At 32.1% G+C, this 26,765-nt stretch overlaps 10 protein-coding genes across 13 annotated transcripts; 5 read left to right on the forward strand and 5 right to left on the reverse strand.

The window, feature by feature from the left end:
* Positions 1 to 3: 3 nt before the first annotated feature.
* LOC128389761 (histone H2A) lies at positions 4 to 724 on the forward strand. Its single transcript, XM_053349393.1, has one exon. It carries the CDS (start codon positions 101 to 103, stop codon positions 473 to 475), a length of 375 nt encoding a protein of 124 aa, XP_053205368.1. The 5' UTR covers positions 4 to 100; the 3' UTR covers positions 476 to 724.
* LOC128389750 (trimethylguanosine synthase-like) lies at positions 506 to 2,030 on the reverse strand. Its single transcript, XM_053349383.1, has one exon. The coding sequence runs from the start codon at positions 1,816 to 1,818 to the stop codon at positions 973 to 975; it is 846 nt and encodes a 281-aa protein (XP_053205358.1). The 5' UTR covers positions 1,819 to 2,030; the 3' UTR covers positions 506 to 972.
* Positions 2,031 to 2,144: 114 nt separating this feature from the next.
* Positions 2,145 to 2,757, forward strand: LOC128389758 (histone H3). The gene has a single exon (XM_053349390.1). It carries the CDS (start codon positions 2,219 to 2,221, stop codon positions 2,627 to 2,629), a length of 411 nt encoding a protein of 136 aa, XP_053205365.1. The 5' UTR covers positions 2,145 to 2,218; the 3' UTR covers positions 2,630 to 2,757.
* Positions 2,758 to 2,902: 145 nt separating this feature from the next.
* LOC128389746 (all trans-polyprenyl-diphosphate synthase PDSS1-like) lies at positions 2,903 to 4,575 on the forward strand. The gene has a single exon (XM_053349379.1). The coding sequence runs from the start codon at positions 3,169 to 3,171 to the stop codon at positions 4,288 to 4,290; it is 1,122 nt and encodes a 373-aa protein (XP_053205354.1). The 5' UTR covers positions 2,903 to 3,168; the 3' UTR covers positions 4,291 to 4,575.
* LOC128389756 (uncharacterized) lies at positions 4,570 to 5,564 on the reverse strand. The gene is made up of 3 exons (XM_053349388.1): positions 5,408 to 5,564; positions 4,913 to 5,269; positions 4,570 to 4,847 (listed from the first exon to the last, which is right to left on the reverse strand). Exons 1-3 carry the CDS (start codon positions 5,433 to 5,435, stop codon positions 4,789 to 4,791), a joined length of 444 nt encoding a protein of 147 aa, XP_053205363.1. The 5' UTR covers positions 5,436 to 5,564; the 3' UTR covers positions 4,570 to 4,788.
* A 2,325-nt stretch (positions 5,565 to 7,889) lies between these two features.
* Positions 7,890 to 8,795, reverse strand: LOC128389752 (translocon-associated protein subunit gamma-like). The gene is made up of 2 exons (XM_053349384.1): positions 8,550 to 8,795; positions 7,890 to 8,404 (listed from the first exon to the last, which is right to left on the reverse strand). Exons 1-2 carry the CDS (start codon positions 8,680 to 8,682, stop codon positions 7,986 to 7,988), a joined length of 552 nt encoding a protein of 183 aa, XP_053205359.1. The 5' UTR covers positions 8,683 to 8,795; the 3' UTR covers positions 7,890 to 7,985.
* A 119-nt stretch (positions 8,796 to 8,914) lies between these two features.
* Positions 8,915 to 11,966, forward strand: LOC128389738 (kinetochore protein NDC80 homolog). The gene is made up of 4 exons (XM_053349367.1): positions 8,915 to 9,580; positions 9,672 to 9,894; positions 9,966 to 11,230; positions 11,315 to 11,966. Exons 1-4 carry the CDS (start codon positions 9,315 to 9,317, stop codon positions 11,643 to 11,645), a joined length of 2,085 nt encoding a protein of 694 aa, XP_053205342.1. The 5' UTR covers positions 8,915 to 9,314; the 3' UTR covers positions 11,646 to 11,966.
* LOC128389743 (uncharacterized protein DDB_G0271670-like) lies at positions 11,949 to 14,184 on the reverse strand. The gene is made up of 2 exons (XM_053349376.1): positions 13,968 to 14,184; positions 11,949 to 13,764 (listed from the first exon to the last, which is right to left on the reverse strand). Exon 2 carries the CDS (start codon positions 13,483 to 13,485, stop codon positions 12,334 to 12,336), a length of 1,152 nt encoding a protein of 383 aa, XP_053205351.1. The 5' UTR covers positions 13,486 to 13,764; positions 13,968 to 14,184; the 3' UTR covers positions 11,949 to 12,333.
* Positions 14,185 to 14,348: 164 nt separating this feature from the next.
* Positions 14,349 to 21,173, forward strand: LOC128389741 (casein kinase I-like). 4 transcript variants are annotated; one of them, XM_053349372.1, is made up of 8 exons: positions 14,349 to 14,573; positions 15,090 to 15,200; positions 15,692 to 15,840; positions 16,504 to 16,732; positions 17,036 to 17,355; positions 17,497 to 18,121; positions 18,929 to 19,319; positions 19,827 to 21,173. In XM_053349372.1, the coding sequence occupies exons 1-7, from the start codon at positions 14,498 to 14,500 to the stop codon at positions 18,943 to 18,945; spliced, it is 1,527 nt and encodes a 508-aa protein (XP_053205347.1). In that variant the 5' UTR covers positions 14,349 to 14,497; the 3' UTR covers positions 18,946 to 19,319; positions 19,827 to 21,173. The 4 variants fall into 4 exon arrangements, with proteins under 4 accessions (XP_053205347.1, XP_053205345.1, XP_053205348.1 ...); XM_053349370.1 differs by having other exon boundaries at positions 18,934 to 19,319; XM_053349373.1 differs by having other exon boundaries at positions 17,497 to 18,115.
* A 4,272-nt stretch (positions 21,174 to 25,445) lies between these two features.
* LOC128389709 (putative protein TPRXL) lies at positions 25,446 to 25,871 on the reverse strand. Its single transcript, XM_053349340.1, has one exon. The coding sequence runs from the start codon at positions 25,869 to 25,871 to the stop codon at positions 25,446 to 25,448; it is 426 nt and encodes a 141-aa protein (XP_053205315.1).
* Between the last annotated feature and the right edge of the window lie 894 nt (positions 25,872 to 26,765).

Here is a 26,765-nt window from a genome sequence, read left to right on the forward strand (position 1 = left end):
TTGAAATTTTGTTTCATTTCTTATTTGACAATCAAATTTATTTTGTGTTTTCTTCTCTAATTTTCTAATTTAAATCAACTTAATCAACTAATAATCTAAAATGTCTGGACGAGGTAAAGGAGGAAAAGTTAAATCAAAGGCAAAGTCTCGATCATCTCGAGCTGGTCTTCAATTCCCAGTTGGTCGAATTCATCGACTTCTCCGAAAGGGAAATTATGCTGAACGAGTTGGTGCTGGTGCTCCAGTCTATTTGGCTGCTGTTCTTGAATACTTGGGTGCTGAAGTATTGGAATTGGCTGGTAATGCTGCCAGAGATAACAAGAAAACTCGTATCATCCCTCGTCATCTTCAACTTGCCATCAGAAATGACGAAGAATTGAACAAACTTCTTGCTGGTGTGACCATTGCTCAAGGTGGTGTCTTGCCAAACATTCAAGCTGTTCTCTTACCAAAGAAGAGTGACAAGAAAGCTTAAATTAATTTCATTCATTCATTTTTCTTCATCTTCTCATCTCTTTTCATCTCCCTCATCCCTTTCCTTTTTCATCATCATCATTATGTTTATCACATAACCAAAAAACGGCCCTTTTCAGGGCCAATTACATTTATGTGTAAAAAGAGTTTTTATCCTTATGCTTATATTGTTTCAGAATGTAAACAATTTGATAATCATCTTAATATTTTGTTTAATTGTAGTCAAAATAAAATACAAACTTAATCTTAATATTTACAACTGAATTGTTATTGTTTAAAACCAATTACTTTATAGTCTAATGATTCAAAATCAAACTGAATTCAAGCCATGAGTTAATCTACCGAAAATTTCATCTTTGTCCTGATCGATTGTGAGTTCATAAGCTCCGTTAGACATTAAACTGTTTAATCTCGAAAGAAACAATTTGGACAATGTTATTGGTCAATTGATTTAAGTAGAAAGAAAAAAATTAAAAAGATTAACAATAAAAGAAAAGATCAACTTGAGTTTGTTTGGTCAACCAAATTGCCAAAATAAGCGGTGATTGTTTTGGGTTTGTTGTTAATTAGATTTTGTTCAATTTCCACTGATTCATTTGGTTGAAGCAGAGAATTAATTTCATCTCTGTCAATGTTTCTCGGCAATAGAAATGCGATATTACATGAAACATGTTCTTTTGCTGCTGCGAATATTTCAAATCCATTTGGTCTCATATTGGACAAGGAATAAACTTTTTGAGACAAGTAGTTTGGTCCACCCCAAGGGGGAGACAAGAAAATACAATCAACAGGTAATTTAATGGTGGACAATATTTGGAAATAATCGCCGACGAGAAAAGCAATTTGATTGTCCACACCATAGATACACGAATTGTGTTTGGCCATTCGCACTTTGTTTCCATCGATATCACTTGCGATCACAAAGACATTTGGTGATTTCAAAGCGAATTGAATGACATTCCCTCCCACTCCACAAAAAGGATCCATGATAATGACCATTGACTTTTCTCCATCTCTCACACATTTACATGCGATGTGATTCCCGATCAATTCAGGAGTCACCGAATACCAAGATTCCGAGTCCATTTGGATTCCATCATCGAAACGAGAAAACAATCGATACCTTTGAGCCCAATACTTGCAGAGATTTTTATTGCTTTTCTTTTTTTTATTGGTCTTTGCTTCTTTTTTCTCTTCCTTCGATTTAAAGTGTCTCTTTGTAGTAGAAAAAGATGAAGGCAAACCCAAAGTCTCCATTAATTGTTTCTCCAAATCACTAATTTCGTCTCGAATTATTTCAATTTCATTCACTTCACATTCACTATTTGAAAGAGATTCGGACATTTGGTTTATCACATTGAGATAAATTGTTTAAAAGATAAATTGATTAATAGAACTAAAAAAGTAAAATAGGTTAATGAAAATAATGGAAAAAAAATAAACAAAGAAAAAAAAGAAAAAAAAAGCAAAAAAGAAAAGTGAATCATATGTTTAGAGAGAAAACGAATTTCCCGCTTTTCATTTGTGTTGAGAAAAAGAGAAAAGAAAATAAACCAATGAGACGAAACTCTTACTCTACGAGGACTCATTTTGAGAGAAACTTTTCTGGTGTTGATATTTAAGGGAAAAAGAACATTTTTAACTTTATCATTTGGTTTTTGAATTTCTCTCTCTTGACATTCAAGTTTAATTACTAATTTTCCTTCTCTTACTTTTCAATCAACTCTTCTACTTTGTGAAAACAATGGCTCGTACTAAGCAAACTGCTCGTAAATCAACCGGAGGTAAAGCTCCACGAAAACAATTGGCTACAAAGGCTGCCCGTAAATCAGCCCCTGCCACCGGTGGTGTTAAGAAGCCCCACAGATATCGACCTGGAACAGTTGCTCTTCGAGAGATCCGTCGTTACCAAAAGTCAACTGAGCTTTTGATCCGAAAGTTACCTTTCCAACGATTGGTTCGTGAAATTGCTCAAGATTTCAAGACTGATCTTCGTTTCCAATCATCAGCAGTTATGGCTCTTCAAGAAGCTTCTGAAGCTTATTTGGTTGGTCTGTTTGAAGACACTAATCTTTGCGCTATTCACGCCAAGAGAGTCACTATTATGCCAAAGGACATCCAATTGGCCAGGCGAATCCGAGGAGAACGAGCTTAAGTGTCTTATTTTTCTCTTTTTCATGGATCTCTCCCTCATCATCAATGTCCCATTCCCCATGTCCCTTCTTCATCATCATCTTGAATCATTCCTCATAATCCCACCACCACCATCATCATCATCATAATCATACCAAAAAACGGCCCTTTTCAGGGCCAATTACTTAATTTCGAAAAAGAGTTTTTTATGCTTTTGTTTTTACCCTTTATTACTTGACATTGATTCTCATTGAAAAGTCGATTTATATTTTAATTAATGATTGAAATTCCTTGACAAAACCATTTATTTATATTAAACATAATTCAATCGACTCTAAATTGTTCAATTTCATACAATTTACTTGAATAGAAAGGTTAACATGTGAGTTGACATTTATTCTCCCGCCAATGGATTGAATTGAAATTCGGTAACTATAGAAACAGAAAAGCAGAAAATCTGGTTTGTTTTCTATTTTGAGGTTAGAAGAAGATGAGAAGATGAAAAAAAAGAATTTGTCTCAATCAAAGTTCGTTGACGTGTTGATGTTTTAATTGATCGAAATGATTATGGTCTCTTTATGCTCCAAGAAATTGTTTCTTCTTTCATCTCGTTCAATATTGTCGAGAATCTGTAGTCCCTCTTGTTCATCTTCATCTTGTTTCTCTTCTCTGGTGAGAGAAAAGGAAAAAGAAAAAGAAATTGTGTCTCCTTTGAAATTGGTGGAAAATGATCTTCGTAATTTGTATTCGGACATTCGGAAGGAATTGTGGACCGAGAAACCGGAACTGGAAGAAATCGCTTGTTATTATTTCGATGGTGAAGGGAAAGCGTTTCGACCCATGATCGTGGTGTTGGTGGCTCGAGCTCTCAACTACCATGTCTCTGGAAGATCAGATTTATTGGAATGTCAGAAAAACGTTGCAATGGCCACCGAAATGATTCACACCGCATCTTTGGTCCATGATGATGTGATCGACACAGCCGATGTCCGTCGTGGCAAAGCTTCAGTGAATGTTTTATGGGGCCAAAAGAAGGCCATTCTCGCTGGTGATTACATTTTGTCTCGATCATCTCAGATGTTGGCTCGTCTTCGCAATGAGCAAGTGATCTTTGTCCTTTCTCAAGTGCTGCTTGACCTGGTTCAAGGTGAATTCATGCAAATGGGATCAAAAGGAAAAGAAGACGATTCTCGAGAGAGATTCAGTGACTACATTCACAAGAGCTTCAAAAAAACAGCTTCGCTGATTGCGTACACTTGTAAAGCTGTTGCGCTGCTTTCGGGGGCAGACACGCGTTGCCAAGAAGCCGCTTTTCAGTATGGCCGAAACTTGGGAATAGCTTTTCAATTGGTGGACGATCTTTTGGATTTTGTTTCCAGTCAATCGGAACTCGGGAAACCAGCGGCAGCCGATCTGAGGCTGGGCCTCGCCACGGCTCCAGTTTTGTTTGCGAGTGAAAAGTTTCCCCAATTGAATGTGATGATAGAACGACGATTCTGTGAACCCAATGATGTCCAGGCCGCTTATGCCTTTGTCATGGAATCCGATGGACTACAATCAACCAGAATTCTGGCCAAACAACATGCAGACGAAGCTCTAAGATACATTGATCCATTTATCGATTGCCCGGAGAAAAGGGCGCTAATTGAACTCGCGAAAATGACACTTGAGAGGAAAAAATAATCTAATCAAATCATCGAAATGAAAACTGTGCCAAAAAAGATCCCGTTTTTTATCACCTAAATCTCCTGATTAACTGATTAATCGTTAAGTTCACATGAACACCACCAATGAAAATCTTTCGAAATCAAATTATTTTTCTAATCTACAAGTTACTTAATTTCAGTTCGGCTATACAACTGAATCAAATTGTTATCATTCAAGACTAATTAATGTTAAATCCTACTTATAATGTTGTTAATTTTTTAGCGTAATGTTAACATAGAAATAAATTTCAAAGAATTAAAATTATCTTGTCAATTTTATTTACTTTCAAGATTTGATGAGGTTAAATTGCTTTCGATGCAAAATGATTTCCAAATCATAAAAACCTCTCATTTCTCAATTAATAACAAGCTTATTAACAATTTTTACCTGATTCTCTTTCTACTTTTGTAAGCTAATAACTCTGATTGGAAATTAAGACTTAAATTAATCAGGCTTAATATCGGTGTATTTAGATTAACGATGAAGTCTTTTCAATCGCCAGGTTCCCAAAGTTTCTTTATATTTGTAACGATCTGTAAGAGAAAAGTAAACGAGTGAGTAAATTTTTCAAGAAGGTGAATATTCATGTAAATATTACCAATTGGATGAAAATACTCAGGTCGTGATTGAATATAAAGCATCAATCTCCCTTGTTCCATTGCCGCTTTTTTGGTCACATAAACACCAGTGAAATAAGCACCGACAAAACCGACGAGAGCTCCAATAATGTGTCTATGAATTTGCGAAAACACTGGTCTTCCAGCTCCATATTGGGCAACCATAGCAATTGATACTCCAGCGATAACACCAGCACCAGAGGCGTTGATTAATCTATCGATGGGTTTACGGTGATCGTCGAACTTTGTGAAAACATCAAGTGGATGATATCGAGGCCCTAATCTGGCCATATTGTAATGGGCCTCTTTCCAATTTGGACAATAAGGATAATCATCCTCTTTGTAATGATAACCAGAGACATGGAGATGAAAAGATTTCAAATGAAGGATAAAAAATATTGATAATAAAAAACCACAATTAACAAGAAGAAACGAAAATCAACCCAATCAAATCGATCATCAAAAACATAACTTACCAATGGTATTTTCGGTTTGTGAATCCATTGACCAGAAATTCTAATGAACTAATAGTTAATTAATTATTAAACCAAAACTAATTACTCAATAACAAATAAGAAAACATGAAAATTGTAAACATTCAATGTCGCAAATGGAGTTCATGTCCTCGATAAAAGAGGTCGTTAGTTGACTGAAGTTCTTCACTCGCCATCTGTTGGCGGAGAAAATCATCATTCCGATTACCTAACTTTTTTCGCTCCTGATAATTTCAAATTTAATTAATACTACCTGTGAATTAAAAATCTAATTTTGTGTTATTATTGTACATCTTATTACACGGACCAAGTTGATACCAAAATTATGATATTTCAACAGTTACTTTAGTTGTTTTTTGTTATTCTTAAAACTCAGACTCTTATTGCGTTGTAATAACTTCAACCATTTTTGATTTCTTGGTAAGTTTTGCTTGGTAACTTGATTCCACTTAAAACGATCGAAATTCTAATATTATTTCCTACTTTTCTCCTTTTCTCTTTTTTTCATGACAAATCTAATGAGTGAATCAACTTTGGAACTTATCTTCACGGACAACTCAATTGACCATAAAATTACATGAATATTAAATGCCATACATTAAATGCCATACTACATGAAGATACAAAGGATCACTATTAATTCTTTCCAGGTAATCGAAACTAACTAATGAATAAATTGTAATTTTGTAAATCGAACGGATAGTTCACAAAGCGAAATGTGGCTGTAATGTATAAAATTCACCAGGAATAAAGAATTACCTTGCGGCTTAAGAATTGGAATCAGTTTCCTATTTTAATGTTTATTTTTCTTTTTTTTTTCTTTCATTTGTTTTTTTGTTCTTTTTTTCTTTCCTTAACTATGGATCAATTTAATTACATCAAATTAATTGAATTCCATTACATACTGGAAGGTTTTACTGCCCTTTATAAGAACGAAAGTGACAAAAGTTCAAAAGGAATAATGTATCGGACTGCTGATCAAATTCTACACGAGATTTTCCAGTCATGTGTACGGACTGTGGTAAGAGAAGAGACGAAAATCAAATTGTCCAGAAAATGGAGAGAAATCGCTCTGGAAAGATGTTGTTTAGATGTTTCCATATTCAATGATGTTCACAATGAGATAACTTGTTCTTTGGACGAATTTATTACCAAAAAGTACATTGAAGAAAGATACACTAACCAATGGATGCAGAATAAACAAAGAGAAGCTGATTACGCGGCTATGGTATCTTCTTCTAATTCTATTAATTCTATTAATTCAATTAATTCTACTAATTCTGCCACTACTTCTTCTTCTACTTCTACTTCCACTACTACTACTACTGGTATTAATAATAATAATAATAATATGGGGATGGTTTGTCCATCTCTCGTATCTTTATCGACTGTATCATCATCAGTTCCTATCAATATGATCAATGGCTCCTTAGGATCAGAAGCTTCCACAAAAGTGCAACTAATTCAATCGAATAACATCAATAGTAACAATAACAATAGTAATATTATTCCTATTCTTGCGAATGGTGCTTCCTGTTATTCTGTACCTTCAACAACCGTTAAACCTCCTTCACGCAATTATCAATCTATGTTATCACTTGACTCTGGTTTCCAATCTGAGACCAGTAAAAATACTCCTTTTTCTATGGATGGATCAATAGTTAATGAAAGTGAAGTAAGCAGTAAATCAAGTAGCTCAAAGAATCAAAGGAGTAAAAGTAAACAAGAGAAAACCAGAGATAAATTTGCTTTATTACCAAAAGAACTTTTGGAAAATGAATGTTCCTCTGGAGGTGACACCGTTTTAACGCGACACATCAAAAAGACATTTCCATCTAATATGATGTTTAATGAAGAGCAAATCAAACAAGCACAAAGAAATTATCCTCAACATCTTCGTCCAAATTCAAAGACATCATCAAATCATTCTGAAGCTTCTGTTCATAAACATCTTCCCAATACACCTTCAGCCGAGCCCGTTGTCCAAGTGCTTATGGATAAGCTGGAAAGTTTACTTATTTCTCGTTGAATTAAATTAATCAACTGCCTTACAATTTATAAACAATTTCTAATTGTTCGACATGCCTTAAATTTTCTCACCTTGATTGTGTGACAGAAAAATAAGGTGAACATTTTTATCGCTCATTGACCAAAAGTAGTTTTACAAAATGAACAATAAACTGTAAAAATTATTCTTTAGATACAAAATTTTTTTTTTGTTCGACTAGACCAATTCTAAGAGAGAATTCTTTTAGAATTCAGTTGATCGATTTGTTTGGACTAAAATTCCTCTGATTTTCTAAATTATTCTCATCCTTTTTTTATAAAACGAGTTCGAAAATTGTTTAACTGGAACAAAATTTGATCAGTCAAACTTGAAACTTTCGGAATTTCAAAATTAAACCAGTAAAAGCAAAACTTTTCAGGAACCGGAACTCGAATCAAATCAGTTGTAAGATGAATATTTGGAATCAAAAATTGATAAACAATTTATTCAAATGTATAATTTGTTACTTTCTTATAAGTCTCTTGATAATCTTTTTTCATGTGAGAGGTTAAATTATTTGGTGCTTGTTGAAAGAAGAGCACAAAGAGCACCGGAAAGGGTAACAGAGAACACATAATTTACTGTTGGACTGAAAGATCCAAGTAAATAGAAAGATGAGACAATTACTAAAGCCAAGAAAAGAGCATTATTGTAGAAAATGGCGAAAGTTGTTGCCTCAAAATCAGCCACCTCATTCTGTTTCCAGAGGACACGTTCATCTCTCTCTTTCTTGGTCATTTTCTTGTCATCGGATATTTGTCTGATAACTTCTCGAGTAACAGCTTCACCTCGTTTAGATGCAATTTTGAATTTAAGAATATACTTAACATGCTTATAAGCATAAGCAATAAGCCAAGTTGTTAATGCAGTAACCAAAACAAAAATGAACGCTGAAGAGTAAAGGTCCATCTGATGGATTCTCCAAAATAGCCCTAAACCAAATGAGATAATATCAACCAGAAGAAAAGAAACAAACAAAAAAGAAAATCAGAGATTAATAAAAATAGAACAAAAAACAAAAAAAAGACGAATAAGATGATTAAAAGAGATTAAGAAAGAATCAACTAAAATACTTACACACTGATGTGGCCGAAACAATGAGAGCATTACCATAGAAAAGAGCAGAGCTTTTTGTTGAAACGTTTCGACTAAAGTCATGGAGAAGAAGCTCTTCTTCACGAGAATATCCCTTCTTAGCAGCGGTCGACATAATTAACTAATTGTTACCAATTAATGAAAATAACAAAACAAAATTTAAAACACAATTAAATTTAAAAGGTTTACACCGGGATCGATATCAAATACGTGGCTCTCTTTAAGTGTCCTCTCTTTTGCTCCTCCATCACTTTTACTTACCTTTTTCTCAATAGATGTCACTTGTTGTTCTTTTCCAATTAATTTTCCAATTAACTTAATTTAGAAATTAAATTCACTTGTACACTACTATTGAACGATTGATGAATTGTGTCAATTTTCAAATTTTAATAAATTAATTCTCGCGAAATGAGAATTAACTGTGAAACTTGTGAGAGAAGATTAAATTGTTAAGAGAGAAGAAAATTTGAAAAATAAAATCGCCGTTACCATGGCAACAATGGTATGAATTTAGTAACCGCCAAAAAATGTTAACTTGTTGCTTTCTTTTTGTTTGGTGAATGGTTTAAGTGTCAATCTTTTTAATTGATTGTTTTGTGATTATTTTTTTATTTTGTCTTTATTTTAATTGTCAACAAATTAACTTATTGATTGTGGTTTTCTTGTCTTGGATTGTGAAACAATTTTCTTCTCTTGTTTTTGTCCATCTTTTTTGGAAAAAGATTTTCTATTCTTGGAACCAACAAAATGGCAACTTCTCATCGTAAATCTCGTATTCCTGCTTTATCAAGCTCTAATTGTAAATCAGTTACTAAACCAAATTATCATTTGTCTGGTTTTGATGTTTCATCTCATGGTTCATCGGCTTACGAGACAAGTTATCGTTATGGTCAGTATAGTACTCAAAGGAAAAGTAATACCAGTTGTTTTAAGGCTAATAAGTATGCGGCCAATTTTACTGGTCCTTATAAAGGAGCAAAGGGATTATTTCACCAATCGCCCAAATCTGATAGGTAATTTTGACTCTATTCATCTTTTATCTTTTTCTTTTTAACTTTCTCTTTGATTAATTTTGTGATCCATGTGTATTTTTTTTATCCACAGAACAAAAGTTTATCCATCTTCAGCTGCAGCTTCTGGTCGGAGGAGTAGTATCATTGGTGATCGATGTCGGCAAAAAGACACCAGACAAGTCGCAGATCCTAAATATCAACAAACTTGTACAACCAAATTAATCCAATTCTTGACCGAAAATCATTATCCAAGTCAGATTTCACCCAAGTTTCTTAAATCTCCTTCTAAACAAGATGTAATCAAAGTTTTTGAGGTGAGTTAAAATGATCAACTTTCTTTAATGGCCTTTAAGTTAACCATTTTTCCTCCATTTTTTCCCTTTAGTTTCTTTTTTCTCATCTTGATCCCAGTATTGAAGTTACACCGATTGATGCTCGAGTCCCTGAATTGATGGCTCAATTTGGTTATCCATACTTCATCACTAAATCCTCACTCATCTCATTCTCTGGTCGTCAAGCTATTGGTAATCTTCTTGGAATGTTTGAATTCCTTGTTGATAATATTCAGTATTTGCAGACAGTTGATTCAAGGGAACTTATTTATCCATCTGTCACGTCCGATGATGCTGAGATTAAGACTTCATTATTACAGATTGTCTCAGATGACGTTGACCTAGATGAGGCTTTCGAAGAGTTGGCAGTTAAGATATATGGAACTGACGATGAATTGGGAGCTTTGGAATGTGAATTGAAGAAATTGGACGACGAGTTAAAAAATTTAGAAAAAGAGAATGATTATCGAAAAATGTTACCCGTGAAGAAAATGGAATATGTCAAGTCCACCGATGAATACGTCTCGTACAACAACTACATGCAAGATTATATTTTGCAAACCGAAAAAGATGCCATAAAGTTGAAAGCCGAAATTGTTGATCTCGAAAACGAATTGGCTATGAACTCAGAGAAATTACATGAAATGAATCAAAAAGTCAACGATCAACCTTATGATATCGCCGAGATGCAATTGGCTCGAGACAGGCAACGCCAATTTGACAAAGAAATCAACGACGATACAAAAGCCATTAAACAAATCAAACTGTCAATTCATACAGATTTGAATGAAATTTCATTGACGAAAGATCAACTCATCAAGAAATATTATGGCTACGCATCCGAAGTTAATTCACTTCTAATGAGTGTGAATACACAAGCAAACAAGAATTATGTACCTTGGGTCATTGAAAAACTTCATTCACCTGAACTGCAAGATATTCTTGATCAGTTATCTAACCCTGAATCGCTTACCAAAAGTAGTGAATTGAAAAAACGATTCGTTGATTTAATCAATGAACTAAACAGATACCTTATTGAGGTGAATGTCGACTTACAAGCAAAATCGGTTAAAGTGCAACAAAAAGGTAAACAATTGGAATTAATTGAAACAGAGAAAAGATTGGAGCTCAAGAATCTTCAAGAAAAACTCGCTCAAGCCGAACAAGAGCTTCAGAGATACAAACAATATTGCCATGAAGAGTCCAAGTTCTTGAACGAAAAATTTGCCCACTTAAGGAAAAGTTTAGCCGAGAAAGAGCAAAGTGTCAAAGATTGTGCTAAAGCAAACGAAACTCGCATCGCCCAATTACGCGCTGAGTAAGTGTATTAACCTTTTTTCCAATTTTACGTTATCTTTTTCGATAATTACTAAAATGATGATCAACTTTATCTTTTCTTTAGGCTATCTCAACAAATTGTTAAAAACAAGGAGTTGAATGAACAAAATGCGGCCAAATTACAAAAACGAAGAGAAAATGAGACCAAAATATTGAATTCCATTGAAAAATCATTAATCCAAATCAATGACATGGAAAAGAAACATGTTGACACTATGAAAACCGCAGTAGAAGCTGCGAAAGCTGTTCGAGGGAGAATCCAGCGTAAAGTTGAAGAGGCGAAAAAGAATAGCAAAAGTTCATCCGATAAAACTCAGGATTTATCTAAAGGAGATAAATCTGAAGTTTCTTCAGTAACACTCTCTCATTCAAAAGAAAACATTCACATTAACTAATCGTTTTAATCGTTCATAGAAAAACATTTATCATCTCATTAGTTTAACCTTTTTGTTTAATGTACTTTATTTAACCAAATTCTCTTTCACTCCCTCTCGACATTTATTGTACTCTATGGATTTTTTTTAATTATTTCGCAAATTCCAATTTCATATAATTCCAAATCCATAAATTTTCATGTAAAGTTTTCATCGCAGGTACTTAATGTGACTCTAATTGTCACCGTAAACTCTATGTAGCAACTCTTACTCATCGGTTGCTTTTTCTTGTAGTTAAATGACCAGTGAATTAAATATCAACAATTAACAGCGAAAAAGAAATTTAATCAAAAATTTATTTCAAAATACAATCAAAACCAAATGGCTTGTGACTTTGTTTATTTTTCGTCGCAGTGAATCTTTGATATCATCACCAATTTAAACAAATTGTTTATACAAATTGATTAACTTAAAGTATTTCGGTTCTTAGATTGTTGTTTGCTAGTTTTCTGCAAGCCGACAATTAATTCGCAGCTTGGAACACAAAGAATATCAAGATAATAGTATTGATATTAAAAAATCAAATGAGCTAATTGGGAATGATGGTAAAGGCGGTGGGTTAAAAATCAGTTTCTCGGTGGTCAATAGGATATTGGAAATGTTGTTGAGCAGTTTTTGTGAATTACCACCGAAAGGAATCGGTGGAGAATCAACGAGATGATCGAAGATTTTCCAATTTATCCAAAAGCACTTGAAGTGTTGGCGCGTGTCCTGGCGAATTAGGAAGATGTCCACTTACTTCGGGCTGTATTGTCTTTGGACGGAGTTGGTGAGGGTAATTTCTTTGTGATTGCTTAACTTGTTCCTCATTGAACATATCCATTGCGGCAGGAAATGTCTTCTTGATGTGTCGCGTTAAAACAGTATCACCTCCAGAGGAACATTCATTTTCCAAAAGTTCTTTTGGTAATAAAGCAAATTTATCTCTGGTTTTCTCTTGTTTACTTTTACTCCTTTGGGTCTTTGAGCTACTCGATTTTCCACTTACCTCGCTTTCATTAACTATTGATCCATCCATAGAAAAAGGAGCATTTTTACTGGTCTCGGATATGAAACCAGAGTCAAGTGTTAACATAGATTGATAAATGCGTGAAGGAGGTTTAACGGTTGTTGAAGGTACAGAATAACAGGAAGCACCATTCGCAAGAATAGGAATAATATTACTATTGTTATTGTTACTATTGATGTTATTCGATTGAATTAGTTGCACTTTTGTGGAAGCTTCTGATCCTAAGGAGCCATTGATCATATTGATAGGAACTGATGATGATACAGTCGATAAAGATACGAGAGATGGACAAACCATCCCCATGTTATTATTATTATTAATACCAGTAGTAGTAGTGGTGGAAGTAGAAGTAGAAGAAGAAGTAGTGGCAGAATTAGTAGAATTAATTGAATTAATAGAATTAATAGAATTAGAAGAAGATACCATAGCCGCGTAATCAGCTTCTCTTTGTTTATTCTGCATCCATTGGTTAGTGTATCTTTCTTCAATGTACTTTTTGGTAATAAATTCGTCCAAAGAACAAGTTATCTCATTGTGAACATCATTGAATATGGAAACATCTAAACAACATCTTTCCAGAGCGATTTCTCTCCATTTTCTGGACAATTTGATTTTCGTCTCTTCTCTTACCACAGTCCGTACACATGACTGGAAAATCTCGTGTAGAATTTGATCAGCAGTCCGATACATTATTCCTTTTGAACTTTTGTCACTTTCGTTCTTATAAAGGGCAGTAAAACCTTCCAGTATGTAATGGAATTCAATTAATTTGATGTAATTAAATTGATCCATAGTTAAGGAAAGAAAAAAAGAACAAAAAAACAAATGAAAGAAAAAAGAAAAACTAAAAAATAAACATTAAAATAGGAAACTGATTCCAATTCTTAAGCCGCAAGGTAATTCTTTATTAACACCCCCTGGTGAATGTTTTATACATTACAGCCACATTAGTGGTCGCCCGGAGGCTGCGAACTATCCGTTCGATTTACAAAAAAAAAAATTACAATTTATTCATTAGTTAGTTTCCTTCGATTACCTGGAAAGAAATTGGTTAGTGATCAAGCTTTGTATCTTTGGATATTGATGTAAGCATTAATGTATGGCATTTAAGTATGGTAATAAAATATGGTCAATTGAGTTGTCCGTGAAGATAAGTTCCAAAGTTGATTCACTCATTAGATTTGTCATGAAAAAAAGAGAAAAGGAGAAAAGTAGGAAATAATATTAGAATTTCGATCGTTTTAAGTGGAATCAAGTTACCAAGCAAAACTTACCAAGAAATCAAAAATGGTTGAAGTTATTACAACGCAATAAGAGTCTGAGTTTTAAGAATAACAAAAAACAACTAAAGTAACTGTTGAAATATCATAATTTTGGTATCAACTTGGTCCGTGTAATAAGATGTACAATAATAACACAAAATTAGATTTTTAATTCACAGGTAGTATTAATTAAATTTGAAATTATCAGGAGCGAAAAAAGTTAGGTAATCGGAATGATGATTTTCTCCGCCAACAGATGGCGAGTGAAGAACTTCAGTCAACTAACGACCTCTTTTATCGAGGACACACACCAATCGAATCTCCTTGTCGTCAACAAGGAGATTCTTATTATTAAATGATTTTCTTTATTGTTGAAATTGTGTAAGTGTTGTGTGTATATTTAGTGACTGTATTATTTTCTTTTTTTGTTGTTTTATACACCAGCCTGTGTTTCTCTCTATTCTTTTCTAAATAATTAAACAACACTCACTTAATCTAGAAAATAGACTTAGTTAATTAATCAATTATATTCAAATTTAACCATGGAGTTAAGAGTAGGAAATAAATACAGGCTTGGCCGTAAAATTGGATCAGGCTCTTTTGGTGATATTTATCTCGGTATGTATTCATTTCTCTCAACATCTTTTCCATTATTTTCTATTTTATTTCTCAATTTGGATTCTCTCTGGTCTATTTTTTCCTCAATATTGTTCAATTTTTTTTGTAAATATTCTTTTTGTCTCCAATTACTAATCCTTTGTTTTTCTCTTCTCTCTTGTTCCCTTTTTTGTTTCTCTCTTTCTCTCTTTTCCTCTCTTTCTCTTTTTGCTTCTGACTATCATCATGTGCCTTTTTTCCTCTTTCTTCTTTCTTTTTTTCTCTTCTACCTTCAAATGGCTTACTTTGGTTGTTTTCTTTCTCACTATTTTTTTGTCTTCTCTTCTTTCTCTCTCTCTCTCTCTCTCTCTTTCTCTCTCTCTCTCTTTCTCTCTTTCTCTCTTTCTCTCTTTCTCTCTTTCTCTCTTTCTCTCTTTCTCTCTTTCTCTCTCTCTCTCTCTCTCTCTCTCATTGTATCTCTTTCTTCTCTTTCTTTATCTATTCTGTGTTGACGGTTACGTCAATGGTCACCTGTAGGTACCAATATAGCAACTGGAGAAGAAGTTGCTATCAAATTAGAATGCCTTAAGACAAAGCATCCCCAGCTACATATTGAAAGTAAAATATATCGGATGATGTATGGAGGAGGTAAGTAATTACAATTTATTCTTCATCTTATTTTCATTTAGAGGCCATTGCCCAAGAGAAATGTTTCTCTAGCCTTACCAGTTCCTTCTGTCAAGGCTAAACACCTCTTTTTCTCTCCTTATTTTGTTCTCTCTCTCTCTCTCTCTCTCTCTCTCTCTCTCTCTCTCTCTCTCTCTCTCTCTCTTTTCTGTCTTTCTCCTACTCTCTTGTTCTTTCTGTATCTCTTTCTCTGTTCAATTTGGTTATACATCAAGTTATTATTTGACACTTGGCACTGGAAAACATGGAGAGCGAAAGAGAGAAAAAGAGAAACAAGATTCAATGATAAACATAACAATGGGAGGCAGGCTTTGACTTCACCTAAAGAATAATTCATTTTATAGTCAATTATTTATTCCTCTATTTTCACATATATTTTTTGAAATATTTTTTATCTCAATTTTGATTACCTTTTTTTATTCTATCTTCCTATATTTTTGATTATCAAATAGTCGGAATACCATCTATCAAATGGTGTGGCTCAGAAGGTGATTATAATGTCATGGTTATGGAATTATTAGGTCCAAGTTTAGAAGATTTGTTCAACTTTTGTAATCGAAAATTTAGTTTAAAGACTGTACTACTGCTCGCGGATCAATTGGTGAGTTTTTTGATGATATTCCCCTTCACTTGACCCTGCTCTCTTTCTATCCCATTTTCCATCATCTTAATCATCTTCAACCTTATATTTCATTTTCCTTATATTCTTATTTTACCCTATCAGTTGTTTCTGTTCTGCCCATTATTATTTACTGAACTTAGTTGAGTTGCAGTTGGTTGAAATTATAATGATGATTGGAGAAGAAGGAGGATTGAAATGAAAGGAAGAGAAAGAAAGAGAAATAAAGAAAGAAGGAAGGAAGGAAGGAAGGAAGAGAAAGAAAAAAGGGAGATAAATTGCATGTAGTAGTTTTTACCATCCCAGGCAGAAAATGCTGAAGATAATTCGTTGAAGTACTTCCTGAAATCTCCTCTCCTTCAGTAACTCGTGCCAATCTCCAGCCTGTACCGCTATTCTTTCATCAACATGAATGGCGAGGGGCACAAAATATAGATATATAGTGAGTGAGTGAGTCAATGAGTGAGAGCTAAAGAAGATGATTTTTCCTCTCATTTCCTGTTTTATTTGTTGATGCCTTGTTTGCTTTTTTCTCTCACTTCTCTTACCCTTATGCGTTCTTGTTTACATGATTATCACCTAACAACTTACAAATTGTTCTCTTTTCTCTCTCTCTCTCTCTCTCTCTTTCTCTCTCCTCATTAGATCCATAGAATAGAATTTATCCATGCTAAAAGTTTTATTCACAGAGATATCAAGCCTGATAACTTCCTCATGGGCCTCGGGAAGAAGGGAAATCTTGTATATATTATCGACTTTGGCCTTGCCAAGAAATATCGCGACAGTAGATCCCTTCAACACATCCCTTACCGTGAAAATAAAAATCTGACTGGAACTGCCCGTTATGCTAGTATCAATACACATTTAGGAATTGGTAAGAATAACTCATACTCTCATGGAATGATGATTAGTGCCAGGAAAAAAAAAGACTTAGCTAAGCTTTTGCTAATCCAGTTCAAGTTTATCTTCATCACCAACATAAGAAGCATTCATAAACTATTCTCAGTCATACTTTATAACATGAAACTTCTAACCTAGTTTAAGCTTACTTTTTTTCTTTTGAACTATTTACTGTCGTACTTAATTAATTATCCATTTAATAATTATCATAGTAACTTCATAACTCAATTTACTAATTAACTGTCGATTTTTATTTATCTTTCCTTCTAATGATCAGAACAAAGTCGACGGGATGATCTTGAATCTCTTGGTTATGTCCTTATGTATTTTAATAGGGGTAGCCTTCCCTGGCAAGGCTTAAGAGCGGCCACCAAACGCCAAAAGTATGAGCGAATAAGTGAGAAAAAGTTAACTACACCCGTTGAAGAGCTCTGTCGAGGATTCCCGTCCGAGTTTGCTACATACCTAAACTACTGCAGAAATCTCAAATTTGAAGATAAGCCAGATTATTCCTATCTAAGGCAACTGTTAAGGCAATTGTTTCATAGACAAGGATTCACTTACGATTACATCTTTGATTGGAATCTGCTTAAATTTGTAAGTTTTAATCAAGTGCAGTAATTAACTTATTATGCACTTTCTCAGTATCATTTTGGCTTTAAAGCTTAACTTGATTTAAATTTTAACGCTTTTTTTTCTTCTTTCTTTAATCAATTTCGTCAATGAATTACCATCCAGGGTAAAAATCGTCCTCAAAATGTTAAAGAAGAACAAGGTGAACCTGGCATCGTCACTGGCGGTGTTGATGTTGAGGGTGGAGGAGGTGGCGATGGTACAGCCGGAAGTAATGTTGGCGTTGGAGTGGGTGGTATTCGAGGTAGGTTCGATTTCAATGGTAGGCCTCCTTGCGAAGGTGTTCGAGGTGATTTTAATGCTAAGGGTACTGTTGATGGTGCTCGAGGTAACTTCAATCCTAGGGTCGAAAATCTTCGAGGTGACTTTAATGGTAGGGGCCCTGTTGATGGTGCCCGAGGCAACTTCGGTCCAAGGGGTGACTTTAACGCTAAGGGCACAGGTGAAGGTGTAATTGGAACTAGTAATCCTGAAATTGATCGTCGCCTATCATCATTACAACAACCTATTCTCCATGATCCTGAAAATAGAAATATACCACTTGACCTTCGACCCATCCCAATGGTTTACAATTCTAGAGGATTCGATGCCGGTCCATTACCAATACCCAGCGGAAGCAACTCATCAGTACCAACATTCATTCCTCCTTCAAATGGCTCTGGGATGATAGGAGCATCAGCAGGTGAAATGGGGGCAACTGCACCTCTCACCAAAAGGAATTTGCGTACAAGTACAATTTTTGATTAAATTTAACTATTTTACACCAAAAATAAGGAAACTACCAATTACTAAAAAAACACAAAATCACAAAATCTTAAAGCAAAAAAACTCAACAAATTTCATGTCAATTTCTACTTCGATTAACAAATTACTATCAATTTTCCGTCTCTTAGATCATTTGAGTTTTCTTGCTTGAATTTTGCAATAATCATCACCTTTCAATTAACTTAGCCCTTTTTAAATCAATTCATCATCATCATAATGAGATAATCATTATCATCATTACACTATTATCGTGCCTAGTCAGTCAATCATCAAAACATAAACATGAAAGATTGAAAAAAAAAGTTGAAGAAAAAATTAACCCGATTTAAAAGTAGTAAATAAGAGCAAAATATACTTGGATATACACTTATATCAATTAACTAAATTACTAATAATCTCAATTAATTGCTCGATGTATTATAAATGCATCTTGGAAAATAATTATCACAAGAAAAAACTCTCGCGGTCTCAATAGACTCTTGACTATTCATAATGATAACTAAATCGTAACCATTAATTTTTCACAATTAATCGGATCTCTAATTTCTTAATCATCATCAATAACATCATCTTATTATTGATCATAAATTCTAGTCTCTTTGTTTTTCCATCAGTTTCATTTACAATCTAATCTCTGAATTAGTTGTTCTTAATTATTATCATTGTTTCCTAATCATCTCTCTTGATTTACCTTTTTATTCATTTGATTTTTTTCTTTCTATTCTTTTTTTTTTCTCTCACTTCTCTCAACTATCTCTCATCAATCAATTAGGACAGAAGAATATTTGATTTCTATCGATTGACGGAATTATGACGATTAACTGTTAGGAATTGGTAAAGTTTTCTGGTAACCCTGATGCGAGAGAAAAAAGAGGAAAACAATTTAATGAAGATGAAGATTAACAATTAACAAAGAATCAAATTAACCACCAACAATCATCAACTCAACACAAAAAATCACAAACAATTAAACAATTAAACAATTCTAACCTCAAAAGTTCAGCCTAACATCTGATTGTAAATAATATGAAAACAAAGAGACAAAGACAACGAAAGTAACGATGATAACAACTGATGATGATAACGAACAGGAAAAGGTTGACCTGACCTCATAATTGACACAGGAAAATGTCCATATAAAAGTGACCATCATGAAACACAAGGTAATCACTTGAAAAACTCAAGTTACACATGATGAAATTTAAATTGTACATTTGAGCAATTTAAATATTTTATGCTTTTCATAGCAATTAACTTACACTAATCAACTAGACTTGCACACAACATTTTCCAGCAAAACTTGTTTTATTAATAATATTTTTTTTTTATATCAACGAAGGTTAAAATCAAAGTCAAACTATATGATTATTAATTGAATAGTAATCGTTAGTGTTGTGTTGAAATCAATGAATTGTGATGAGTATTTTTTTGCTCACCAAGGTTCATTATATTGTTAAAATGAAACAAGATTGACTAAGGACAATTAACTTTAGTTTGACCTTCGTTGATAAATATTATTAACAACGATAATTATAGTAGGATAATATTTATGATAATAATCAACAGCATTTCGCCAACTATGATAATATTTTTTTTTCCATAACAATTTGATTAATAATAATTTTTCCATAATTTTTTTCTTATTCAATTTGTTTATATTTTTATCACAGTTAAGAAGATATTGAAAACTCACAACAACAACAACAACAATGGACAAGGAAGGAAAAGGAAACAAAATGTTGGAATTGGAAAATATTGAGAACGCAAAATGATGAGATGATTTGATGATGATAAACTTTTGATGATATTTTTATGCCGATTGTAAACAATTTTGGTTAATTAGGATGGTTAATTTCAATTTGAATTGTCTGTTAAGTGTAACTCATGTTGATCCAGTTTTGACTTTTACAATATTCACCCTGAAAAACATTCATAATGACACAGATATTCAACATGTCAACCTTGGAATCGAGCCAATTATAAATAAAAATGTAAATAACATCGACAATAACAACAACCATGGGGTTGCCTTTCGTCATCAGTATCATCATCATCATCATCATCTCTATCGTCATCATCTTCATCTTCATCGTCTACTCAACATTTTATCATCAACAAAAAAAACTGACAACTTGAAATACCTTTAGAAATGACCTTCTTTGTCCTTTTGTTATTGTTGACATGAAATAACCACATCAACAACAAACTAATAATGATAATCTGAATGAACAAATTATTTCAAGGTCAGCGTTACTTTTACTGTCTTCATCATCAGCATCTTCATCTTGATGGATTACATCATCACCATCATCAACAAAATGTTTATCATCAAGCAACAAGAATAAAAGAAACCAAACAAAAGAAAGTATATATAAAGAGTAAGAAAATAGGGAACCACGAAAATGTCCAAACCTAAATTGACCCAATTTCAACCAGAAATCACCAAAGTTTCAAATTTGGTCCAATTCATTTCTATTTCATCATCATCTCCATCATCACCCATAACAATATCATTCACCGGGAAAACAAAAATATGAACACACAACCAACATTCAACCAAGGAAACATCAATTAAAAAATGAGGATCAACAATCAATTGATGAACAAACTACAATTCAATATCTCAATTAATTATTACAACAAAAAAGAATCAATTTTTCTGTTAATTAATTGTTACAACAAGTGACTCTCTTTTCAAATTGATTGTAATTTAGTTTTTTTTTCTCTCTCTCTCCTCACTTGTTATCAACAATTAATCAACAACAATTAGTTTTGTAGGACAAAACTGTTCATGAACAAAAATCCTTTTTTTTCTGATTGTTGTTACCTCAGTATCCTTGTTGTTGATTATTAACCTTGTCCTAGAAAACAAAACAAATTGAATTAATTAATCAACTTGAATATGAAAACAATTAATATCTCGAGCCAAAATGCAACCAAATCAATTCTTGCTGTAATTAAATTTCAATTTGTAATAATTTGATACAATGTAATAATAATAATTTCAATCTATTGTATACTCACTGTTGATTATTATTACAATTAACCTGCAATTTGATCACAAATAATTATTATAAAAAAATAGTAAAAAACAATGTTACAAGAATATCTTAATTATGATTATAACAATTATTTAATTGATCAACTAAATACTGAGAATAGTTAATTATTATACCAAATGAGACAGTCAATTGTAACTCCAAGGCAATCAACTTTAATTCAGTTCCTTATTGCTAATTTATACATTAATCGTTAATTGTTATTATTTTTGTTTTCTCATAACAATTAAGCTTTAAATTAGGTTTCATAATAATAATAATGTTTCAGTTAATTACTCTCATCTAATATTTAGACTTTTTGAAAACAATTTAATTGGCTAATTTGATTTTCATCATTGAAATTGTTTACATCATTTCAACAACCAAATTAACTTTCAAAGTTCAAGTTTAATTGTGATTAAATTGATTCTCATGATGGTTTTATGGTTAACACTCATATTCATTGTTTCAAATTACAATCAATTCAAATGATGACAATCAAAATTGTTCACCCAGTGAAATATGAAACTGAATTAAAGCCAATTAGTAACAACTATTTATAGCAAAATCATTGATTACAATCCGATTGTTGTTATTATTTTGTTTCGTATCATGTTTACTAAATGGATTAATTAATTGATTCACTTGAGGATAATTGGTTGAAAAAAATGATCGTTAATTGTTACTTTTAGCTTAGTTTAGATACCGATTGATAGACAATTAATCTTTTTTCTCTCTCATTAATTAAGGATCAGATCGATAACTAAATTAATCTTAATTTCATCAAAAGGGATTCCTAAATTTTGTTCAAAATCTACAGGTAACTCACCTTGATAATCTGATTGAAATACGATGATAATTTAACATGTACGTCAAATAAACTAAATTAATTACGTCAACAATTAGAAGATCACCAATCTAATTGTTTTAATTAGTAGCAATTTAATTGTAACCATCATCAGCAAAAGTGTTTAAAGATGATTCAATGAAGCAAAATTAGTAAGTAATCAATTAAGTACAACAATTTGATTAACTTTTGCAAATTAAATTTTAAATTTAACTCATCAATTGATTAATTAGCAAGCCAATCATTTGGTTAATTACTTTTACATAACCTTTTACCATGTGAGTACAAACCTAATTATCAATGAAAATTAGTAATTAGCTTCTAACTTATTAGATTTGAATAAATTTCATTCAAAAAGTAATGAAAATGGCCAATAATTATTCAATTGATTAATTCATGATCAACACTAATGATCATCAATTGATTATGAAAATTGTTGATATTAATGATAATACGATGATGTAATCATTTATTTGCTTAATTGTTATTCAAAGGGACATTGGATATGGTCAATGTTGATGATAATAACTCTGTAGCTTTAATATTAAACTGACCAATTGAAAAAAACATCAATGACCATGAACCAGGGGATGAGAACAGGAATGAAACTGAATTCAAGGTTATCATATGTAACGGTCAAAGGAGATGAGAAGATAACTCATCCTAAATTTGATCATGGAAAAGATGATGATCGTCATGATGATGATGATGATTGGAACGTGATTATTGAGAGAGAGAGAGAGAAAAAAATGTCAACTAATCGATAAATGCAAGAGTAGAAAGATAAATTTCTTGAGGAAAAAAAGAGAATAAAAAATACATGATAAGCGAAATTTTCTCCCTCTCATGATAATATTCATGAACATTCAGTATCATGAATCGTTAGGTTTTCTTGTGAAAAATTTTGAGAAAAAACGAGAGAAAAAAATCATTAAATCGATTGTTATTACGACAATTAATCTAACTGACCGAATTTAATTGTAAACAATCAATGGAAAACATTAATGTAAAGATTATCCTTAAAATGTAATTAGATGATAATATGAAATCGATTGATTTACTTTGATCAAAACTAATCAACGATTTGAGGAAATATCAAGAAAAAAAACAAAGTTAATTAAGATGCAATCTGATTAAAAAAAACCTTTTGTGATTCTAATGGTTGATTAAGTTAATCAATCATTTTAATGGTGATGATGATAATGATGATTGTTATGTTTAAAATATGAAACACTAATTGTTATCGGAAACAATATGATTAGTTGTGTTGGTGATGATTAATTGATTAGCTGTCATTTGATGCAAATCTTTTAAGGTAAAAACCAATGGGTTTTATTTGCTCTTAGGTTAGTAAACTGGTTTAACTGATTGTCTGAGGTAATTGTGATGACTAATAACCTTTACAATTAACTTTAATCAACACAATTTTTGCATCAATTACCAGCAAGGTATTTGATGGTTGATATGAAATTTTGGATCTAATTCAAAAAGTTTTTTCGAGAGAAAAGTTTTCGAGTTTATTTTAGGTTAAAAATCATCTCTTGACGCACTAAACACTATTAAAGTCTCATCATCTTAATCATGGTGATGATAATTTATCATCATCTTGACAATTATTTGTTAATTGTTTGCCTTAATCATCGCGATACATTTAGAAATTGAAAATGGACCTTGAAAGGTAAATTGTAATGATTTGCAATTGCAACTACTGATTTAACATGTTAGTTGATCATTTACTTTGATTTTTACTCCTGATTATTGATGAAACAATTAAGTTTAGGGTTGAAGGTCACTAATTGTTAGTTAGCTTCATTTTAATCATCTGAATTATTAATCAAATCACCGGCACACCCAAAAGTGTTAACCAAAGTAAGATTATCATGATTGAGAATCATTAATAAGCAACAATGAACAAGAAAAAGTTAATCAAATCTAATAATCCACCAGACAATCAATTGATTCTTAATTGTATTTCATTCAATTAATTTAGTGACCATTAATTAGAATGGGTCAATCAACTAAACCTCCAAGTTAATTGGAGTGATAAAAATTATCAAGTGGACATTGATCACAAAGCTTAATTGTTAATTGTTTTTGATAAAAGAAAATGGAAACTTTAATCTTAATTGTTCATATAATTGATTCTTTAATTATAATTAAATATTATACTTTGTTTTCATTAAATATTTCATAATACAATCAAATGCATTTGACAATTTAATTATGATCAGCAGCATATTAGAAGTTAATTGTTGTAAAATAAATTTACAGGCAAATGTGACATTGCTTAAGTTTCTGTGGTTAATTAAATTGCATCAATTTAAACCACAATTAAATCATCGTTTTGAATATAATCATCACCATCATCATAAACATTTACATAATAATTAATTTTCTCAAACTAAATTAAGTTAATTTTCATGTCTACCAAATGAGCATAAATAACAACAATTTAGTTAAATACAAATTTAGAGTCAAACTTTGGTAATAACAATTAAATCATTGTTTTACTTATTGTTATTATATCAATACCTAATCAATAGGTCTACAATTTAACAGTAATTAACTTTTTCTCAGCCAAATTATCAATGGAGATACAAAATAGTTAATTATTGTTGTCAAATATTAATTGTAATTAATATGAGACAAACAGACAAACACCAATACAATGTATTGAAAAGTCTGATTACTTTTTTTTTCATATTTACTTTGTTTTGATTGCAAATAATCAATATAATCTATTGGATATAATTAACTTTTATCATGTAATTGGATGTTGATGATGATCAGTTAATATGTATTGATTATCATCACCAAGATGACGATAATTTCATGATGATTTAAAGGAATAAGGGAATTGAAAGTTACCTTGAAGGTTCACAGAGAGACAGAGATAGAATATAATTAGGAGAAAAAGGAAAAGAAATTGACAAAATTTCTGCTAATTGTGATGTTAATTAACGACAATTTAGATATAGAAAATTAAGCACAACAATAAATTCATCTATTGTTTGTGGCGAAATTAATATTTGGCTCGGACTAAGCGAGAAAATTGAACAAAATGGAAACTTTCTGAGAAAATGTTATATAATATTTACAACGAATGAAAATGTTGCAATGATGAGAGATTAAGTTAATCATTTCCTGAATAGAAACATTTTCATGTTTTCATGGGAAAAAGGAAAAGGATAACAAGCTAATCATGATGATGAAGAATAGAGATTAATTGAGAGGGAGAAGGAAGAAAAGAATAAGAAAAAGAAAAAGTATTATCACAATTGTAGTTTTTCTTTTCTCTTTTCTTCTTCATCTTCATCTTCTTCTTCTTTCTTTGCATCATTTTCATCTGTAATCAGAAACGATAACTGAATCATCCTCATCATCATAATCATCTTGTTGTTTGTTTAAAGTGATTCGTCAATCATCATGTTCTCATCAGGAAGAGGTGGCCTTTTCTCATCAACGTCAACAGTGGGAACGCTCAATGAAGAGGTTGATGGTGATCTTTCAATGGTTTCCTTCATTGAATGAGTAGATGATGATGATGATGATAATTTAACAGTCGTTCCATTTGCAATTGGTGTTTCTACCGATTTACTTATTGTTGTTGATGGTGAGATCATCATTGGTGAATCATCTTCGTTTGACCTTTTCATTGATGAATTACAAGCATCATTATTGTCGATGTCACAAACAATCAACGTTGGACCATCAGAAAACTTGATCCGACCAAATTTTGATGTTATATCATTTTCACTGTAACCTGATTGATTTGATGAGCTATTTGATGAGTAACTTGAAGGAGCTTGAGACATGGTTACCGAGGCCATAATAGTGATTATTGAGAAATGGATAATGGATTAGTGAGGTTAGCGTCTTATTTTATGTAAACAATTGATATACTTTGATGATGATATTGATTTGAGTTATTAACCAAGAAGAAGATGAGTAAACAAAACCAATAGAGAGTAATTCAATTAGAGATATGGTTATGATAATGATGATGAAATCTTTACCATGGATTAGGTGAGTGGATTAATGAACAGGTTAACGATTGAGCTTTTCAATTGACAATATGGATTAGGAATGTTGTTGATTTTGATGGAAAATGTTTGGCAATAAGTCACAAAATTATCATCGGTTATTAATTGTTTTCGTTGTATCTCCTTGTGGTTCGAGGTGTCCAAGGTATCGAAAGAGTCACAGTAATGTTAATTGCGATTGAAATTGTTGTAGAAATTGTCAACTGTTGGGAAATTTAAATTAAATGGGAGAAAACAATCAACCAAAATGCTTAATGGTTGAGACAAAATGAGAAACAAATTGTAAACAAACAAGAGAAACTGTTGAGATTAGATTGAGAATAGAAATAGATTATGATATTTACTTAATTACTGTTGTTGATTAAACTTGCAAAGTCAAACTGAATTTAAGAAGACAATTAATATCACTATTTATAAATAAGTAGAAAAAAAATCACCAAATATCAGAGAGAGAGAGAGAGAGAGAGAGATGAAAAATCATCAGAATAAAGTGTCAGAGTTACTTTGGTTACCAAGGGTGGAAGAAGATGAGGATGATAAGGGAGCAAAAGGAAATGTCGACAGAGAAGAAGAAAGATAAATATTGAGACAGAAAAATAGAAAGATGAAAAAGAGAGAATGAATGAAAAAGAAAGAGAAGAGAAAGAGAAAGAGAGAAGATGACAAGATGATTAGTTTACA

The sequence above is a fragment of the Panonychus citri genome, unplaced genomic scaffold (genome assembly GCF_014898815.1).
Source record: "Panonychus citri isolate SS breed McGregor unplaced genomic scaffold, ASM1489881v1 Contig00110, whole genome shotgun sequence".
NCBI lineage: Eukaryota > Metazoa > Arthropoda > Arachnida > Trombidiformes > Tetranychidae > Panonychus > Panonychus citri.